At 49.0% G+C, this 20,149-nt stretch overlaps 9 protein-coding genes across 9 annotated transcripts; 6 read left to right on the plus strand and 3 right to left on the minus strand.

Annotated features, from left to right (window-relative positions):
• Positions 1–642: 642 nt before the first annotated feature.
• On the plus strand, positions 643–1,620 carry Aud_002777 (zinc-binding dehydrogenase; the record flags this gene model as incomplete). The annotated part of the gene is made up of 1 exon (XM_043287737.1): positions 643–1,620. The coding sequence occupies one exon, from the start codon at positions 643–645 to the stop codon at positions 1,618–1,620; it is 978 nt and encodes a 325-aa protein (XP_043143672.1).
• A 2,017-nt stretch (positions 1,621–3,637) lies between these two features.
• Aud_002778 (zinc-binding alcohol dehydrogenase family protein) lies at positions 3,638–4,684 on the plus strand (the record flags this gene model as incomplete). Its single annotated transcript, XM_043287738.1, has 1 exon — positions 3,638–4,684. One exon carries the CDS (start codon positions 3,638–3,640, stop codon positions 4,682–4,684), a length of 1,047 nt encoding a protein of 348 aa, XP_043143673.1.
• Positions 4,685–5,431: 747 nt separating this feature from the next.
• On the plus strand, positions 5,432–6,959 carry Aud_002779 (bZIP transcription factor; the record flags this gene model as incomplete). Its single annotated transcript, XM_043287739.1, has 3 exons — positions 5,432–5,833; positions 5,903–6,815; positions 6,868–6,959. The coding sequence occupies 3 exons, from the start codon at positions 5,432–5,434 to the stop codon at positions 6,957–6,959; spliced, it is 1,407 nt and encodes a 468-aa protein (XP_043143674.1).
• A 698-nt stretch (positions 6,960–7,657) lies between these two features.
• Aud_002780 (SDR family oxidoreductase) lies at positions 7,658–8,674 on the plus strand (the record flags this gene model as incomplete). Its single annotated transcript, XM_043287740.1, has 3 exons — positions 7,658–7,916; positions 7,982–8,514; positions 8,579–8,674. 3 exons carry the CDS (start codon positions 7,658–7,660, stop codon positions 8,672–8,674), a joined length of 888 nt encoding a protein of 295 aa, XP_043143675.1.
• Positions 8,675–9,688: 1,014 nt separating this feature from the next.
• Positions 9,689–10,543, minus strand: Aud_002781 (alpha/beta fold hydrolase; the record flags this gene model as incomplete). The annotated part of the gene is made up of 1 exon (XM_043287741.1): positions 9,689–10,543. The coding sequence occupies one exon, from the start codon at positions 10,541–10,543 to the stop codon at positions 9,689–9,691; it is 855 nt and encodes a 284-aa protein (XP_043143676.1).
• Positions 10,544–11,433: 890 nt separating this feature from the next.
• On the plus strand, positions 11,434–12,510 carry Aud_002782 (zinc-binding alcohol dehydrogenase family protein; the record flags this gene model as incomplete). Its single annotated transcript, XM_043287742.1, has 1 exon — positions 11,434–12,510. The coding sequence occupies one exon, from the start codon at positions 11,434–11,436 to the stop codon at positions 12,508–12,510; it is 1,077 nt and encodes a 358-aa protein (XP_043143677.1).
• A 696-nt stretch (positions 12,511–13,206) lies between these two features.
• On the minus strand, positions 13,207–14,455 carry Aud_002783 (uncharacterized protein; the record flags this gene model as incomplete). The annotated part of the gene is made up of 3 exons (XM_043287743.1): positions 13,207–13,662; positions 13,940–14,145; positions 14,179–14,455. The coding sequence occupies 3 exons, from the start codon at positions 14,453–14,455 to the stop codon at positions 13,207–13,209; spliced, it is 939 nt and encodes a 312-aa protein (XP_043143678.1).
• A 2,487-nt stretch (positions 14,456–16,942) lies between these two features.
• Positions 16,943–18,296, plus strand: Aud_002784 (uncharacterized protein; the record flags this gene model as incomplete). Its single annotated transcript, XM_043287744.1, has 3 exons — positions 16,943–17,114; positions 17,171–17,689; positions 17,806–18,296. 3 exons carry the CDS (start codon positions 16,943–16,945, stop codon positions 18,294–18,296), a joined length of 1,182 nt encoding a protein of 393 aa, XP_043143679.1.
• Positions 18,297–19,135: 839 nt separating this feature from the next.
• On the minus strand, positions 19,136–20,083 carry nscE (NAD-dependent epimerase nscE; the record flags this gene model as incomplete). The annotated part of the gene is made up of 1 exon (XM_043287745.1): positions 19,136–20,083. One exon carries the CDS (start codon positions 20,081–20,083, stop codon positions 19,136–19,138), a length of 948 nt encoding a protein of 315 aa, XP_043143680.1.
• Positions 20,084–20,149: the final 66 nt, after the last annotated feature.

Raw genomic sequence — 20,149 nt, forward strand, 5'->3', positions numbered from 1 at the left:
CTCCACCGAAGCCGACTTTCCGGTTCTCGGGTTGCTTAGTTATCTACTATCTACCGGTGGGCCAAAATGCTCAGGATGAAACAACACGCATTGGATTAGATCAAGTTCAGCCTGTGGTTAGTAATCAGCAAACCATATTGCGCTCATTATCTTTGGAAGAACCGAAAACCGGCCCCTTGGATGAGCGGCCTCGGCTGCCTCATCTTCTCATGACAGTATCAAAAGATAAACTCCGAAAGTCAAACCCAGAGAGTCTCTGGGTCCTGGTCGAGCAGGATCCCCCACGGGGTTTATGCGGGGCCTGGGGATTCGCTCGCAATCTGAAATTCGGCCCCAGAGTACCGAAAAGCAGTCCAACCTCGGGCACCCTTCGCATGCGACTTGAGAACTTTCTGATCCACGCTAGCCGCAAGAGGTACCAGCAAGCCGATTTGTCAACCTGTATAAAACTTTCTGAGCACTTTTAAGTAGCATCGATACCTGCTGCTACTGAAACTTTTGGAATTTCTGCCCGAAAAATCTCCCATCCATTCAAAGGTAGACTTCACCACAAGCCCCCCTTCTGCAGGAACAATCCTCCTCTTCATAAACCGTACACGCAACGGTACGCCTATCCAGTTATCAGAGCTACAATTCAACTCTATGATGAGAGCATTTCAATTTGCCGATGTCTCGAAGGGACTTCAACTCAGGGATGTCCCAATTCCCAAGCCTGGGAAGGGCCAAGTGCTCGTTCAAGTTCTAGCCACTGGTCTCTGCCACACCGACTGCAATGTGATTTCCGGCAAGGACGATATGCTCTTGTCGAAACGGCCTGTTACGCTGGGTCATGAGATTGCGGGGGTCATTGTTGAGCTCGGACCAGATGTCACCGATTTCAGTATCGACGAACGAATTGTCTCTGCCATAGCGATCAGCCATCCTGTGACGCTGCAAGAGGTTTTGACAACAGCCGGCATTGGCTACGACGGTGGCTATGCAGAATATGTTGTCATCAACATCGAAAAGGCAGTACGAATCCCAGATATTGTCACTTTTGCTCAAGCTGCTGTGGCTACCGATGCTGTCGCCACTGCCTACCATGCTGTTGTTGTCGAAGCCCAGGCGTCGCCATCTTCAACCATTGCTATCATAGGCCTGGGTGGCCTGGGTCTTTCAGGAGTCCAACTTGCGTCCTACATGGGTGCGAAAGTGTATGGGATCGATACCAGCGTCAACAAATACCTCCCTGCTCTAGAATTTGGGGCATTGGTTTGCGTCAAAAGCCTCGACAAGCTGCCTGGAATTAAATTCGATGCAGTTGTGGATTTTGCAGGCACAGGCACCACTACTGCAGCTGCTGTGACTGCTGTGAAGCCCGGAGGACGAATTGTTCTTGTTGGGCTCGCAGCTAAAGAGGCAACATTGAACACTTACGAGCTGGTAGCTAGAGGGGTTTCCCTCACAGGCTCTGCAGGTTCGTCGGTTGATGAGGTAGCCAAGGTGCTTGACCTGATTGCCGATGGGAAGATTCAGCCACTTTTGGAAGAGATTCCATTTGCGGATATTGCTACGGGGCTGGATAGGCTCAGTAAGGGTAATACACTTGGCCGATTGTATGCTAACCCAAGCAAAGCCTGAAGGTTTATCCGATTAGACTCATGATTGTTCATGATCTTAAGACATACTAAGAATTAAGCCCTCATCGTTCTGGTACTGAAGCGTCACTTCCAAGTTGACTTTAGCAAAGTTAGACTTTTTTGAAAACCTGGCCAACTGCGAGCACACGAGAACTCATAATGAGCAGCATTTCCCACGCCTTGGCCCAAGATCCACTAGACTGAGAGTGGGAATCCGCGCAGTTTTTAGTATAAGCTTCAGTAGTGGCCAAGGGAATTGGTCGAAAGATCGCGCTGTGAGATTGTAGTCAATGCGAGCGCGTCGTGACGAAGTTGGTCAAACCAAACCCAGCCCTCTCGCTCACGGAACAACCTAGTCGATCGATGATGTCCGTCTAGATGCGACCGTGTACCGTCAGAATTCCAATACTCAGAAATTATCTACCACTACCGGCGCTCTGTCGGCTTGGACGCATGATGTGACAAATGATATTGCAAAATTTCCCATTGCTTCTTGTAGGCTCACAGGCAAACACTTCTTGCTTCTCAGACGTCTAATCTCAATGTCAAACTGAGTGGGGAGAAAGCATCAAATTCAAATCATTTCATGAGGCAAGAATATATGAAGCTTAGAACACCAACAGAGCATCAAGTTCCTCCAAGGAAACCCAGGGGTGTTTCGCTGTGCATCTCAACTTCGTAGACTCTGGAGAAACATTAAGATCACCTGATTCAAGCTTTGAATGAACTATTATAGGCGAAACGCTCAACCTCTTCGTCCGTGCATAGGTATGTCTTGGGTTTTGCATCCAATTTTCAGTGTGTATGCGACTGGGCAGAGCAATCAGCTCCGTGAGGGATGTTGATGGTCTTGTCTGGCTGCAAGTGTCTCCACAATCGATCATCTCCACGGACTCCGGGATATTCGGATTGCGGATAGCTCCCGTGGGAGGTATAAGTCGTACTATCTCGGACAGTAGCGAATGCATCACGCTCCAACGCGGTACGTTATCGTCCACACCGCTGGGTGAGGAGAGTCGGAGTGTGGGGTGAGGATTTCTGCCAGCATACTTCGACGTATGCGCGGTGGATGCACTGCATAATGTGCAATTATATCAGCAAGCCGCAGTAGTTATATCGAATTGACTTCCATGACATAGAAGACAAGAAACTTAGTGATACCGTGCTCGACGTGGCAGGCAGACCTGGTCCACTCTGGTGCAGTATGTACAACGATGGCGCTCAGTGTAGACGCAACGTATCTTCCGAACATGGCATGTTTGACAAGCTGACATCTTGATTGAATACGAATGATGGAAACTTGAGTCCTCCCATGAAAGGAGATCTTTAAGCTGTGGGAATGCCGATAAATTTAGATCTATAGCCCAGTCGAAAGGTATCCGGCAATTGTTCTGGATGCACCTGAGGTGGCATCAATATGAGCTGGTGGAAGAGAAAACTGAATATGGCAAATAAAGTTCTTTAAGAGACGAACAACAATAACATGCACTCAGTTGCTCGTCCATCCCATGTCTACTTTCGCAAGCTCCCATTTGTGATGGCCGAAACCCAAATTCTCTCGGACACTTACGTGTCCCATTGACGATAAAACCCATCAAGTGGCATGACTGTATCCGCATTCGCACTTATCTTACCCTATCAATCTCGTAGCAACGAGCCTCGGCTGAACTAGGGAGAGATCACTCACATCCGCTCCATGAATGTAATGCTCCACGTAATCCCTGATGCTCGAATAGCCTACAGATTAGATCCGAGTGAGCACAAAATAATAGAATTTGTAATCGACTCTCGGGTCATTCTCGGGTACCTCAGACTACTTTGTAGGCGCTTATAGTGGGTCCACATAGTTGAAGGTTTCTCAGCTGCCGCAGTGATCACTAACAGCGTCCGAGGATCAGGGAAGTGTCTCCACGGGCCTTGCCACAGTTGTTTTTCCTACTTAAAATGCTTCCATACTCACAATTGTAATTATTTTTCTACTCATCATCTTGTCATTCTTATCATATTATCACCCCATCATGTCTAATCAGAAGGCCGTCATCGTGACCCAGCCCAAGACGGCGGGCTTGGTCACTGACCGCGCTATTCCCAAACTCCGTGATGATTACGTTCTCGTGAAGACAGTCAGCGTGGGTTTGAACCCAAGCGACTGGAAGCACGTGGATTTCCTCTCTCCTCCCGGCGTCCTGTTGGGAATTGATTACTCTGGCATTGTCGAGGCCGTTGGCAAAGACGTCAAGCTACCCTGGAAAAAGGGAGACCGTATCTGCGGTTTCGCCCACGGTGGTAATGCGGTGCAAGCCGAGGATGGGGCTTTCGCCGAATATATTGTCGTCAAGGGTGATGTGCAGCTCCGAATTCCTGAACATCTAAGCTTTCAGGAAGCCGCTACGCTCGGAGCAGGCATTCAGACTATCGGCCAGACATTATACCAGACTCTAGGTCTAGCTCTACCGAGTCAACCTATCAAAGATGCGACTCCTATTCTTATATATGGCGGTTCTACCGCTACGGGCACCCTCGCGATTCAGTTCGCTAAGCTCTCCGGTTATCAGGTGCTCACTACCTGTTCGCCGCACAACTTCGACCTTGTCCGTGCCCTTGGCGCTGATGCTGTCTTTGATTACAAGGACCCTGAGTCCGCCGCTCAGATTCGCAAGCAGACCAAGAACGATCTGAAGCTGGTCTTGGACTGTATATCGCTTCCCTCTAGTGCTGATTTCTGCAACCAGGCACTTTCAACGGAGGGTGGCGAATACCTCGCACTCCTGACCGTGAAGGTCGACCGCGCCAACGTGAACAGTCGATTTATCCTGGCCTACACCGTCCTTGGCGAAGCCTTTGAGTTCGGTGACATGTCGGTTCCCTCTAAGCCAGAGGATTTCGAGCACGCCAAGAAGTTCACTCAAGTGACTCAGACTCTTTTGGATCAGGGCAAGATCAAAGTTCATCCTCCTAAAGTTGGGAAAGACGGTCTACGTGGTGTCTTGGATGGAATGGAGCTGCTCAGGGCCGACAAAGTCAGTGGTGCGAAGTTGGTGTACAATATTGAGGAGACGCCTTAATCATACCTCCTGAGCCACAGAACTAGTCAACTTAGATCGCCACATCTTTCACAATTAGTCAAATATGAATCAAGACCATCACAGAAACCGAAATTGAGACTTGACATGAACAGGTTTAGGTCAAAGGCAAATTCTATGAACACGGTGCAAGGACAGCTCCAGGGTCACAGTACTCAAGAATTGCAATTTGCTGATTTGTTCAGAGCGCATACAATACATTGAAATACATGGGTATTTTTTATAAGCGGCTGTACTAAACCCTAACTCCAGCCACATTCATCCTAAGCTGATGAGCGGTCACTGGTCGAGTGGCTGGCGAGACCCCTTCTCATTTTCCCATTTCTTGTCCATCGAACTGCCAATTCTTGGAAGCCGGCCAGGACCGACTTTCTTCAGCTTCCAGCGTGCTGCTCACCTTCCATTCTCCTCTCTAAACTCATTAGTAAGCATTTAAGTTTCGTACGACCCAAGCTTGGACGTGGACGTGATTCGTTGGATAGTTGCGTCATCAAACGGAATGATGAGTGATCTTGCCGAGCCAAAGTTTAGCCTTCCAGGTTGCCCCACGGGAGCATCCTACGGTCCCGGGTAGAATCACTCCATAGTTCACTAATCTCGAAACGGCCTGTCTACTGAAAGTTAATTGGCTGGACGATCAGCCAGCGCTGGTCAGGTTCTAATACAGGCTGTCTTATCTCCTGGCCGACAGGCTCTCGATTGACTGACCGTGACTATATCCGTCACAGCATGGACCAACAATTACCAGTGCGGCTGTCAAGCGACCTGCCTCCCTTCAATTGGGATGAGTTCCGTGAAAGCACATCCTCATCCGAACCTACTGACCCCTTGTTACACGAGTCCGCGACCTCTGATATCAACTCATTGCTCTCAGCTCGCTCCTATTCCCTGCCCAAGTCACATAACACTCAAAATGCTCAAAATAGTACGCCATCAACCAGTCATGGCGACTTAGCTCTTGAGCTTGAATCTTACTTAAACCCGACGAACACAAACCAAACACCCCTTCCTAAACCGACGGCACCGGGGCCACAAAAACGCCAGCGACGTGGATCCAAGAAGGCCGCACCGTCAGGGAAGAACCGCGGAGCTCCCCGAGACGATGGAGGTAGAAACGAAAGTCCTGAAGAGGTTCGTGGGCCATTGATCGACCTCCACGAATGAGGTAAGGGTACTGACCGGATCGACTACTTGTGATAGCGGAGGCGCATGCAAACTCGCCTGGCACAACGTGCATATCGTTCACGACAGCAAGCATTAGTGGAAAGCCTCAGGAATCGAATCTCCTTTCTGGAGACCTCGATAGAGAAAATGAGCTCTGCTATGCTGTCGTTCAGTGAGCAGCTGGTCCACAGTGGTGTGCTTAGGTCACAGTCTGCTTTAACCACCAATTTACGTGATACGGTGAAGATATTCCTTTCTTTGGCATCCGGGGCAAGCATTGACGAGGGGACGAGGACCCCGGTTGACTCCAATAGAGCAACTGACTTGCCGCCATCCCCACCACAATCTACCACCAAGCGCTTCTCTCTGGACGTCCCCCTTCACTTGCCCCTGGTGGACAGCAGAGTATATCATCCTAAAAGTGCTGTCCTACCGGTGGCCGTCAAGTCACCTGGAACGTCGATTATAGACGTGACCGAATTCCTTGAAAGGCTGCTCCTAGAAGGTCTTTATCAGGGACATCTGGCTCTAAGCAATCCGTCCTTCGGCATGGATCAACTCCAAAGGCCCTTTGGGCTCATTTTCACTATGATGAACCGTGACCGCCTGACTTCTTACTTCAGAGCAGAATTATATGCTCAAGTAAACCGGAAGCCGTTGGACGGATGGGAGGAAGTCCCCTTTTTCAGATTGGGGCGTGCGGGAACCCATTATCCTGACGGGAGCGCGGGTGCCTTTGTCCCTCCTTTCCAGAGATGGGGCACCGTGGAGGACCCCTTATCACTGGTTACGGCAAATTTACGAAAGCAGCTAGAAGGGGATTGGTTTGACTTGCAAGATCTAAAGGGGTATCTTCGCGATAAGAATGTGCTCCTGGTCGTGTCAGCAGGTGAGCCAACAAGGTTCTCGGAAGGGCAGATCAATATCAATGTCTCGCGTTTTATATCCGGTAAGTCTGCACCTCTGTGCCTTGTTCATAATGATTATTCTGACTTTAATAGCATTGATCCCCAGAGGAGTTTGCCTGGGTCGAACACCTGGGTTTCAACGTGGTGATGTGGAGGAGGCCCTGCTTTTGTCAACAATTGTGTAAACTTGTTGAACTCATTAGTTTGAGCACCAATTACTTGGCGAAATATGCATGATGTGTCTATACATACTACTGTACAATATCTGTGGTGATCTTGCCCTCCCGATTTGACATCTGGTTTGAAAGAATTCTTTCGAGGCCTCACATTCAGGCATGTGTTCATACTTTGTACTTTAGCGTATCTTACTGTATCAGTGGACCCTAGTTCTCCAAACCTTGTTTGGCACAATCCGAGTCTAGGCCATAACGGGATGTACGCCTTTAGAAAAAATGGGGTCCCGCTGGGGTTGCGCTTGACCTGAGTAGGTGGGCCAAAAGCAAACTTAAAACGGTTAGTTGGCGGCGGCCGGGGCAACGATGGAACCCGGTGCGGGAACGCCTTCTAAGCAACCCGACGGTAAAAATGACCCGACCGTTTAAGTTTTGCCTGGATCAATGGCCTTTGCTAGATTCCATGCGGAATCGATGAACTCATGATTGCTAATCTACGCCCGGGAACACGGTAGTATCGGAGATGTTCAATTCGTCTAATTTCACTGGAATTCGTCCGTCAGAACGACACAGGAGTGAGAGCGTGCATTGTATATTTAGCTCGCGTGCTTCCATTCTCGACATCACTTGTATTATTGCTTTACCTACCAGACAAGTTTCAAGTTGCTGCCTAGGCACTCCCCCACCACCAAATACCTTTCATCGCGAAAATGGGTCAGAAGACAGTCCTCATCACAGGTTGTAGTGAAGGTGGAATAGGTGACGCTCTCGCGAAAACCTTCCACAAGAAGGGCCTTCGAGTTTTCGCCAGCGCTCGGAATACCGCCAAAGTCCAACATCTCAAGGACATGGGCCTTGAAATTATACAGCTCGATGTCACTGACGAAGAGTCAATCAAAAAAGCAGTGTCAACTGTGAAGGCTGCTACCGGTGGATATTTGGATATCCTGGTCAATAACTCAGGCGCAGGTAAGTCTTACACCTTCAAAGCAATTTTTCTCACAAATTATCTCTAAGTACTAATGGTTTAACAGGTTATAGCATGCCTCTACTGGACTCGGATGTCTCAGTTGCCAAAAAGATGTTTAATGTTAATGTCTTTGCTGTTGTCACGGTGACTCAAGCATTTGCACCGCTTCTGATCGCCTCAAAAGGAACAATCATCAACATCGGGTCGGTGCTTGGTAAAATGCCATTCCCATGGCAAGGATATTACAACGCAAGCAAAGCTGCAGTTGCTATTATGACTGACCAGATGCGCCTTGAATTTTCTCCCTGGGGAGTCCGCGCAATCCTCGTCACTACTGGTGCAATTAGGACTAAGTTCTTTGACAACCTCCCAAGTGCGCCACGTCTACCTGAGAACTCGCTCTATTACCCTGCAAAGGATGTGATCGAGCCTGCATTGGCTGGAACCGAGGTAGAGAAAAATGCTATGGATGTCAATTCCTATGCTGAGGTCGTGGTCAACAACGCACTCCGATCAAGCCCCAAGAAGCATCTTTGGTCAGGAGGCAAGGCTTTAATTACATGGCTGGCTTCAACTTTTGGCTGGTCGACTGTATGGGTAGGCATTTTCCCGTTGATATATGAACTACTGGCCCAATTCAGCCTCGCTAACCTACAGCCAGGACACGTTGCTCCCATCTGCTGCTCATTTGCCGGACATCACCAAGAAGATCCGCGCCGCGGAGAAGGCTGAACAGGATCGGCAGAAGGCACAATAGTTACCGTCGCGCTGCCTCTATTCGTTGAAAGCAGCACTCGTTTCGTCGCATCTTTTATCGTTCTTTCTCATTACCAGCGTTCATTTTTGACGCTTGACTCGGATTATACACTCCCACACATAGTCGGCCGACACAGGTCTTTTCCTTGCTTGAATTCTTTGGCGCTGTTTGTTTCTCTGATTGTCCCAGCGTTCGTTTTGTCACAGCCATTTTGAATGGGGTTAGGGAGCCAAACAGAGCGCAAATAGGGCTGTGCCCAGTTTTAATCTAGCTTCATCCATCATTTGATTACGTATCAGGCCACGACCGTAATCTGCATTGAAGTAGATCTGTCTACGTGTTGAATCTGAGATACAGCTCGAAGCAGCTTCAACATGTACATTCAACGATGCAGGGTTCTCGAGCTCCATCGGAGTTGCTGATAATTTCACACAGTGCTGAAGTAAACCCATATGCCACCATCGAAAACAAGACCATACTGTTATCGACCACGTAAAGTTTCACGGGCATGGTGTTGGGTAGTCAGCCGACCCGAGGGTTCTATCGTCTCTTCGCCCAAGAACGATGGAATCGGTAAATGGGCTACTTGTAACAGTGGCATTGGATCATCGAGATGTCACGAGGCTGAAGGGCCTGTAGTCCAAATCGTCTTTTCATATCAGACTCTAATTTTTAGACTCTGAGCTGGACAGCTCTCAAGGTTGCTGCTCAATCTGGATCAGCAGACTCTGCAACCTCAGATGTGGCACCGCGGGGCTTTCAAGAAAAATGAAAATGCAGTGGTACGCAGAAGAGCTAAGGTAGTTCAATTTCATTAAGACCAAGAAAATGATTTATCGTGAAAGCTGAAGTAATCTAGCAGTAAATACTTGCATCAACCCCTGCCTCCGAGTGATTGTGTTGACTAGCGTCGTCGCACACGACCTGTGCCCTCGGTCCTCGATATGTAGGCACCCGCTACCGAGTCGCCAACAGATGCGATCCAACAATAGAAGTGATGCAATAATCAACAACTCAGTTGTTCAAGAACAGCTCAAGCTCCTTTGCGTAAAGCTCCGGCACCTGGAAGAGATGTCCGTGCCCTGCGTCGGGATAAAGATGCAGGTGGGCATTGGCGATCTTTTGCTGCAGCACGAAACTGTTTGAAGTGGGCGACATAATGTCCGTATGGCCGTTCGTCACAAGAACCGGGGCCTTGATGTCTGCCAAACGTTCAAAATTGCGAGTATCGGTGGTGAATTTGAAAATCGCAGCGAGCTGCGCCTGTGCCCCGGTCCCGGTAAGATACGCCTTCCGGGGTTCACCTTCAACATTGCGCTCGTGGATCCGCTTCCACCAGGCATGGCCGAGGGCGAGGCTGGTCTCGGAGGGATAGAAGAAAAGGTTCATCATGTCATCTTCCGTTGGTGGCTGGTCGTTGTTTGCTCCAGCGCTTTCCAAAACCTCCCGCGGGGGCAAAGCCACACCTTCGCCGATTCCCGGTTGAGTGCCCGCCAGGACCAATTTGTTGACAATTTGAGAGTATTCAAATCCAATATGCTGCACGATACCGCCGCCCATGGAGAAGCCAATGAAATCGGCCTTTGGAATTTCAAGCGCAGCAAGAAGGTTGACAACGATCGCAGCCATCTCGGGAATGGAGTCTGGCACGGTTCCTTCGCTGTGTCCAATACCAGCACTGTCGTAGACAATCACTTCGCGGCTTTTGGCGATGCTGTTAAACAGAAGCGGATCGAGCGTATCCATGCTACCACGAAGATGGTTGACATAGACCAAAGGCAAGGGACTGCTTGCCCCGAAGCGCCGGTAAGCGATTTTCAGTCCATTGACGGAGACAAACGAAGTCGGAACGGTTTGAAGGGTCGTCATTGTAGTGTTATGTTTGTTTGAAGCGCAATTGGGAGTGAAGAGGTTTCTTTGAGGATAGATACTGGCGGAAGGGTCTATGTGACAGGGACAGGTTGTATGTTTTATAGGGCAATTCGTCAACCTCTTGGCAGCCCGAGACTTCTACGCTGGTGTTTTGCCATAGGACGGTTGTCGGGTCGGTTGAGTGTGAATTCAGTATAGTCACTAAGGAGGCCCGCACACGAGGCAATGGAATTCTCACTCATCGTCGGCACTTGATCAGCGATCCCATTCCTAGGTTCGGAATCGGGTGGATGAGTGAGTGATTTGACATTTGACAGCTAGTCGCACACTCGGAGAGTCGACTCATCGTTCCCGACCTGGGGTGATGGCCCGAGGCTCCACTCCCATCAGCTGTTCCGTGGAAACTCAATCGACTTGGCCGTGGATGGTACTACTGTAATCACCTCGAAGTCCTCAAAAGTTAAAATTGGCTAGTCAATGCGGGTTCCATGAAAGTCTGCCCGGTATATGCTGGTTTGTAAGCGTCGTGAAATGTAATACATCTGCCACTCTCAATAATATACCGCTGTTGCGGGCGAACCAAACTCTTTTTTCTTCGACATTCATGCTGAAAATGCAACGACCATGAATTAACCGCCTGGTGATCATCCCTTGCTCCCGTCGGCCTGAGTTTCATCCGGCCTGTAACCTGTTACAACAGTCAGCATTTTCCAGAGAGTCATTATTGAACGCTCTGTTCGCTCGCAACATCAACGTAAGGTTAGTTTTCGCAACATTCTTCACACGCACTGCGCAGGACTCCTCCGTCTGTTCAGTACTTGCTTGTCTTCCTCCTCCCGCCGACTAAATCGAAGCCGATTTTACAACATTGCCGTTCCACCGACCAGATGAAAGCGATCATCACACATCGATTCTTGCCCAAGCGGCTGCTGAGTCTCGCTCTCGGTAGTCCGCTTGGACAGGGCGCCCAAGTCAAGGATGTCCCCATTCCAAGCATCACCGACAATGAGGTCTTGGTGAAGGTGCGTGCCGTCGCGCTGAACCCGATTGACTTCAAAGATATTGATTTCTTTTCCCCGCGTAACTCCGCCATTGGCTGCGATTATGCGGGCGAGGTAACTCAGGTCGGCAAGAATTCGGGACAGCGCTGGAAAGTGGGAGACCGAATTGCTGGCTTTGTTCACGGTGGATTATATCCTGATATCGGCTCGTTCGCAGAGTACCTGAAAGTTGACGGAGACCTGGCTTGGAAGGTGCCTGACGAAATGACTCTGGGCGAAGCCACTACTTATGGAGTTCCCGCAGCCACCGCGATGCTGAGTCTTGCGTATCTTGACATTCCCTGGGCGGACATTGAGAACGGGCGCAGCACCCAGGGTGACCAACCGACTATTCTCATCTACTCGGGAGGTTCGAATGTTGGTCTCTTTGCTATTCAGCTCGCCAAGAGAGCAGGATATAAGGTTGTGGTAACGGCTTCGCCACGTTCCTTTGACCTCGCAAAGCGCTATGGTGCCGATGCAGTATATGATTACCGGAACTCTGCTTCGATTGGCGAAATCAAGAACGCCTATCCAAATATCACAAAAGCTCTTGACTGCTTTTCTGAAGGCAGTTCGGCCTCCTTCTGTGCTGATGTGTTACGGGAGGGCAAAGTAGTCACGCTTCTCGACCAAGGGAAACCGAAGAAGGCAAACGTGACCTACACTTTCCTCATGATCTACACTGTCTTTGGTCGCAAGTTTCAGTTGATGGCACCCCTTGGCCCCGTGTACCCGGTGATGCCGAAAGATCGCGAGGTCATCAGCAACTTTTATGGCAACTTGTCAACTTTGTGCCTTGACGTTGTGAGACCTCCACCCATCACCACTATTAAGGGCGGTTTCAAAGAAATTTTTGAAGGACTGGAGACGCTTCGCAAGGGCGAAGGTCGGGGCACAAAACTTGTCGTCGAATTTCAGTGATTGAGGTGTCCCCCTTGGGAATTGCCACGTCTTTCGTAGCCGACAATCTGTACTTCTTACCCATGTCTTTCCCCGTCTTGATACTTCTGGGCTACGACTCCTGTTATATCACTAATTCAGTCATTCGGTGCAATGTATTATTTTTCAATTGTAGCTATGTGGAAGAGACTTGTAATTGTACGGCCGTAGATCCCCTGTTCTGAATTATACACAGACAATGTTTACTGCTTGGGCCTACAATTAGCTTTATCCCTGACGTGGCTAGTGTTCCTGTTGAGAATGGCGCTGGATCAGGATTCTGCGGCCATCGGATCGGGTTCATCTGGATATATCTCAGCCGAATCCACGGTAGTTGAGTGGATTGTCAAACGGCAACTGATCACCAAGTCGCCAGCACGTTGCTACGACTCAAGTACCTTTCTTTGTTCACTTCAAAACTGTTCGTTTGCCTAGTCAGCTTATTTATCCCCGGTCGAACACAAGAAGCCAAATATTTGATCATACATCAGCCAGATGCCAGTCACTCCATGGACAAAACTTACTTTCCAACTGAATACGTGTTCGGCTCTCAACCTTAGGTATGTTCACATTCCTCGGGCTACCTCACTGGGTACTTGAAATAATCTCACTCATCGCTCCTTGACATAACTCTACTGTCTGCTTTCTTTCACTTGCCCTCAGCAATGGGACACAAACTCAATGAGTGACTTCGACATGCTCCGCGTCAACGATCTTGCCATGAAAGCGACTGACGCCATCTTCACTGTGCTCTGCAGGTTCCCCATCCAAGATAAGCGCAATCTCTTCAAGGGAGCATCCTTTGGTCTCAGGGTAGATGAAGTACACCACAATGAATTCAATAGCCACCCAGGGGATGAAGATGGTGTAAAACTTCCATCCCATGTTTTCAAGTCCAACGGGGAAGGCATATGTGGCGAGCAGCGTGAAACACTTAGCAAAGAATTGAAAACAAGCCTGGTCCCTCATACGAAGATGGACCGGGTGGGTTTCGGCAATGTATAGCCCCAAATTACCGTTGATGCCAAAGTTGTAGGCCGGCGAGAACAAGTAGAGGAAAGCGACCACGGCACCACCGGCAGCTTTGTTTGAGGAATCCTGAGCAAACACCGCAGAGCCTGTGGTGATACCAATCTAGCAACAGAAGAGGGCTACTCTTGACCCAAGGAAGAGAACTCGACGTTCAAGTTTCTTCGGTAGCGTCGCGAAGTATAGCGCGGAAATCCAGGAGAGCATCTGCTGTGTTGCATTGATCAGGGTCTGTTCGAGGCTTGACGTCAAGCCAACTGTTGTCAAAACCGGAGAGAGATAGTATGAGATGAATGAATTTCCCGACATCTAGAAGGGTTCGTCCGGTATGAGTTAGCTTCACAATACAATGAAAGGGGGCGAAAACAATTGCAGATATTACCTGGGCAAAGCAAGCACTCCACAGGAGTATGAAAAGTCGCTTTCGATTTCCCGAGGTCCGAGTAAACTCCAGATAACTCTGGATCCAGTTCTTTTTGCTAATGCTACGTTCGTACGCAAGGGCCTCCTCGATTTCGTTGTATTCGAATCGAACAAGCGCGTCGTCGGAATCACCCTCGGCATGGTATTTTGCCAAGAGCTGAAGCGCTTCATCCCCTCAGTCCTGGGACACAAGCCAACGAGAGCTCTCGGGAACCATCCATAGACCAAGGAGCTGGAGAAGAGATGGGAGGCCTTGGATGGCAGATGGGACGCGCCATGTGGCACTGCCATCGATAGGGAACGTGCCGAAAGTGGCCCACGCTGCGAATATCGCACCTAGGGCGTAGGTAGTGTTGAACATGGCAGTTGCGGTGGCTCGATGCGCTGGGTGAGCAATCTCTGTGATCAATGGATGGCCCGATGAGCCAAGGAAGACCGTCCCAAAGCCGAGAATGCCGCGTGCGACGACGAACATGGGGTGATTTTGAGCACCGCTCTACAGTGCAGCGCCCACGCAGCAGACAGGTGCACCGACGGCGAGGCCAGCACGCCGGCCGAAACCATCGCAGACAATCCAAGAAGGGACCAGCGGAACAGGCAGTCTACCCCTCGGCAAAATTTAGAGAAAATTAAACAAAGCTTGTACCTCCTGCTTTTGCTGGCTGAATAGCATAGTTGCCTACTGGAAGATATACGTCCTCAGGTGGTTATTTATGATAGCCAACTTAATCATTCCATCCATTCCTTTTTCTTATAATATTCAATCAATATGTACCTTCCAAAACGTGTGGAAAATATATATATATATATTAAATTAATCATGAATTTCAGACTGATTTTGTACTTTGTTTCAAAGTGGTATGGTCATTAACCTAACGTAATCCACGGCCGAGCCGTCCACACGGCCGTCCCGTCCATTTTTGCGCCCATCTGCTGCAGATTTGAAGCCTTTCAACCCCTAACATCATTAAATTAGACTATTAAGTAGCTGAATATATAGCTAACTATTAGGGCAACTCCTTATGGTATGTCCAACAGTCCAACATCCACTACAGCGTGGTGCAGCGCGCTGACGAGGTATAGGTGTGGGCTCATCAACCTGCTCAATAAGTGGCATATCAAGCTGCTGAACACGATTCTGGCCTTCTTGTACTGATAATATGGTATCATCACCTAGATTAGCATGTCTTCTTGCCTTCTTCTTTCTTTTTCGTTCATTCTCTGCCCGTAGAACCTTGATTTCTTGTTGTAGTAGCAGGTTTACATTCATTGCCATCTGTGCAGCCTTCTCAAGATGTTAGATATGAGACATTAGACTACTAGAAAGCTTTCTTTTCTGAAGGCTTCTCTGTATGCTGCGGAGCTTGTGATCAAGCTGGTGAGTATTCTAAGGTGTTTGAAAGGCAGATAATACTGAACCTTCAAGAAGTAGTGGCGTTGGCGTATAAAGCTAAAAAGTAATCTTTTCAAGAACCCTGTCTTGATTAAGTGGTTTAAGTCCAGCTCCTGCAAAGCCACTATATATATTCTCATGATTGAAGATCATCTCGCGCGCAGGAGGATATAGATGTAGAAAATCCTCTTTATCAATGTGATTATTCCCAGCCACCATCATCCCTTCAACGAGTTTCCCATATGCGCGCTTAAGTGGGCCAAAAACACCAACATCCAGCAGTTGTAGAAGGTGAGAAGTATGAGGTGGCATACAGAGATAGATAATTGCATTCTCCTCACAGAAAGTATCAAATTCTAGAGTTAAATGGCTAGAATGGCCATCAAGAATAAGCAGCCGCTTTGCACCAGTTGAATATCACCTAGAATAAGGCTTAAATACATCTTTTAACCAGCAGAGACCTATCTCATCTATTATCTAGCCATTTTAGCAATTAACCAGTCTTGAGGAAGCTTAGGTTCTTAATACCAAGTAGCCTGGTGTTGTTTTACCTTTAGGATGAGTACTGGTGGGATAGATAGCCCTTTAGAGCTCACATATTCAATGATAGTAACTAATTCCTGATTGCCCTAGATGACTATATAAGGTCTCTCACTGCACTCTATAGTAGTAATAACCTTAGATATTGTACAGAGTCCCATTACAAAGCCAGTCTTATCAAAGTTCTAGATATCATCTTCATGGACACCATGTTCCTGAATAGCTTCAGATACAGCTTTAAACCACTATTTTATAACCTTTGGATTCTCCTGCTTTGCACGCTGGTATATAATCCTTTAATTATATCTTACACATAGTTCAGGACGGCATTTAATAAAGGAGGAGGCCCAGTTAACTCCAAGAACTGCAGTAGCATCTTAGGAACATTCACGAAGTAAAGTCTGTGCCATTCCACACAGAAACTCTAGATGGATTGAAAAGCCTCACTTATCTGCATCTAACAGTCTCTTAATAAGGACATCCTCTTCAATTATAGTTAATTTATGGCCACTAGCACGTGTTTCTGACCGTGGATTGATTCCTTTAAGCCAATCAAGGAAGGTAGATTTAGGCACTCCAAATATGGCTGCAGCCCTTGATTTTGATTAAACTTTTTTACTTTTATAAGCTGCAATAGCCATTTGCATCCGGTTTTCTTGAGAGAGCGGCATTTTATGTAGTAGTGGTGAAAAAATGACGTGTTGAAGAATGATTGTAGAAGACGGGCGCGAAAATGGACGGGACGGCCGTGTGGATGGCTCGGCCGTGGATTACGTTATATGAAATAATGTTATGTAATCCATGAAAATTCAAAAAAATATCGCAACATGCACTCACCAACACCATTGAGTATATACTTAGATTGTTTCGGGCGCAGTGGAGCGTGCGCCATATGAATTATGTAAGTACTAGTAGAGTGTAATTTATCTTATCTGCCCCACCAGTCACTCATTAAGAGTAGTCCTTCTATTCGATCCTTAGCTTCTGATTTCCCATCTCTGGCTGGAAAATTTCTACCTCGTACTTGGAATGTCACCCGCACAGATAACCGTCTGGACCGAGTTCCAAGTTCCACACGGTGAGGAGCTCAATATCACCGAATGGAACCAACTCTTTCAGCCATTGGTCCAGGCTGCAGGTCATGTCGAATCTGTATGGGCAAGGATTCTGGAGCGGCCGGACATAGTCCTCCTGGCCTCACGTAAGTACAGGCCTGGTACTAGTACATCAGCCCCAGTCTAATCCCGGTCTCTCCAGTATGGAAGACTGCCTCTGCTCTTAGAGGATTCACAGCCTCACTCTCTGCCCAACTCCACTGGGAAAGTCTTGCGGCTCGAGCAATAGTACCCCTAGGGTCCCATGAGTTTGATCCCCGAGGCCATATCCCGGTTTGGTTTGACTATCTGAGAAGTTCATACGTTCAATTATTCTGGGTCTACCTTCCGGCACCAGTGACTCGAGACAAGCAGTCTGAGATCTTGCAATTACCAGGCATTGTCCCAGCAGCCTTTGGTCCTGGTGTGCCCCGGACGATGTTATTTCAAAAGCGAAGACCCATGCAGATATGGGCGCATGAAACAGAAACTTTGCACGGTAAAGAAGTGCAGTTAATGCTATGGCCTCATTTTTGGCAAAGTGCAGAGAAAGCCAAGATTTATCGGGATTTTCACATAGACATCATAGTGCATCATGTTGTCGTTGGCCGTAGAACCATTACCGAGGACTTCCAGGCCAAACTGGAAGCCTTAGGTCCAACGGAATGGAGGGAAGGGCACTGTAATTTCGAGCAAATACCTGTACTTCGTTGAGTGTGGCTGAATATATATTTCAGACACAGGCCGTGCCCATTAACCGGCCTTTGTCCGTCTCTTTACTCTGCCCCTCTAATATAGGCGGGTCAAGCGGTGGTGGCGGGGGATCCGGCAGCGGCAGTGGCTCTTCTGAGGGCGACAACGAGGACTGCAGCACACAAACGGCGCGCGTCTGCTCCACAGCCTGCATTGCGGGCTCCGGGTGTGACTTTGCCTGCTCAACCACTACTGGGTGCTCTGAAACGCCGTCAAGCAGCAAAACCGTCGGTACACCACCGCCGGGCGTTGGCGTCACCCTAGAGCAGTGGCCAGTCATGACGGATAATCCGGCAGCCTTTGAAAGCATTGCTAGTTCCCTGGATTCCGTTCTATCCTCACTTTATGGGCCGCTGACTGTCTTTGATGAGACAACAACGGAGCCAACAACCACCACCACGAGTCCAGCCACTGTGACCAGCGATGGCCCCCACTTTTGGGTCTACGCCTACTGGGAAGCCGACTGCAGTGGAATGAGCGATAAGACAGAATGGTTCGGCTCTCGTTCAATTGGGCTGTGTTACCTGGACTGGTAATTCCCACGGATTTAAGGCCGATTTTGATGAACCTGTCTATTCTGTCACTGTGTACAAAGGTGGAGCTTGTGACTCGGCGAAGGAATTGGTGAAATTGACTTCAGGAACATGTTATGATACCAGTTTTACGGGCGATTCTGGAGCTTGGGGTGTTGCACTCGTGTAAAAGTTATCCTAGCAAACAACCTACTGTGGGACATCTGTTAGTTAGCTGAGCTCATACAGAAGAATGAGATTATCAATCTTAATGCTTTTTGGGTCCTTTCCTCTTATCATTATCTTCTACTCAGTGATATAGGAATTTACCTATGTAAAGTACTTGCGAAGACTTAAATACCAGTGATAAATTAGGCTCATTCTCATGATTCATGGTCCATAGTTCAGCTGCAATAGTGCCGAGCGGCAGGCGGACGCGTACTCGCGCAGCCAACCTCAGCATGCCACAGATAATGGGTTATACCATCCTAGGTAAATATATTGCTACCTGAATAGGTGCCCATTGTTTTTCCATCCTTAAGTGTGAAGTTGATGAGGATTGGCTTGTGTGGGCACCCAGACCCCGGCAACGGTTCAGGGTTACGCCTATGCCTCACAGCTCGCACAATTAGCGGAGCTGCACACGATAGGAGTCAATTTGCTAAGCAGGCATTTCTCCTCATATACCCTGTGGAGAAGCGAAGTGAGATGGGCAATCCTTTCGCCCCTCGAATTGCCTAAAGCCGGGAATCTGTGATTTGCAGCCTTCAAAGCTGTAGAAATTAGCGCATTGCAAGAGATTCAGATCTCTAGGTATTGTTGCATGTGCTAATTTCTAATACAGTCATGAGATATCAAATTTGCTACTCCTTCATCTGCTTAAACCTCTCCGCTACCTGCCGATAACTCCCCGTTTCCAACTCCTCTACCAAACTCGGCCCCGATGGCTTCCAACCCAACCTCTCGACAGCCTTCCCATTCGAAGCCCGAATCACCAAGCCAAAGAACCTCGACAGGAACTCCCCCCACCTCTCCTCCGCCTCCTCCCTCTCAAATGCCCTAACCGGCACCCCAACCGCCCCCCCAATCGCTCCGGCCAGCATCCCATACGTCGTATTCCAGTCGCCCGTCCCATGAAATATCTCTCCGGCTTTAACCGTCTTATCCGACGCCAGCAGCAAAAACAACGCCGCTGCATCGTCCACATACACACTGCTCACGCAGCAATCTTTTACAGACGCAATATACCCGCTCACCCCATTATCAACAGCCATCTTGACCATCCTTGCCGTGAACCCCGTCTCGTTCGCCCGGCCGTACACGTACGGCGGGAGACGGACAACATTAATCCGCACACCCCTCTCCGCCCACGACAGCGCGTGCTTCTCGCACACATGCCGCTTGACTTTCTTGTTGTCGGTATAGGGCGCCGACTCGTCGACGACGCCGCCGTCTGGGTCTGGGCGCACCGAGAGAAGCCCACTGACGGCGATGAGGGGCTTGGAAGTTCCGACTAGCGGGGTGGCGAGCGCGTCAACGGCCTCAGTGTCGAGCTTGACGATTTGGTCGTAGGGTTTGCTGAAGTCGTGGTCGAATGCGAGGTGGAAGATGGCGTCTGCTTTTGCGGATTGTTCGCGGAGAATGTTGTGGGCGGCTAGGTCGCCGCGGATGGGGACGGCGCCGAGAGAGGTGAGCAGCTCATCGCCTTTGGGGCTGCGGGAGAGGCCGTGGACGGTGTGGCCTTGTTTGACGGCGAGTTCGACGATGACGGGGCCGATGAAGCCTGTTGCGCCGGTGATGAAGATGTGCATTATGTACTGATGGAGTGGGGTGAGCGATAGCTTTGGCGGTATTCTTGGTGGTGATGTGGACGATGG

The sequence above is a fragment of the Aspergillus udagawae genome, assembly GCF_001078395.1.
Source record: "Aspergillus udagawae IFM 46973 DNA, scaffold_2, whole genome shotgun sequence".
Classification (NCBI taxonomy): domain Eukaryota; kingdom Fungi; phylum Ascomycota; class Eurotiomycetes; order Eurotiales; family Aspergillaceae; genus Aspergillus; species Aspergillus udagawae.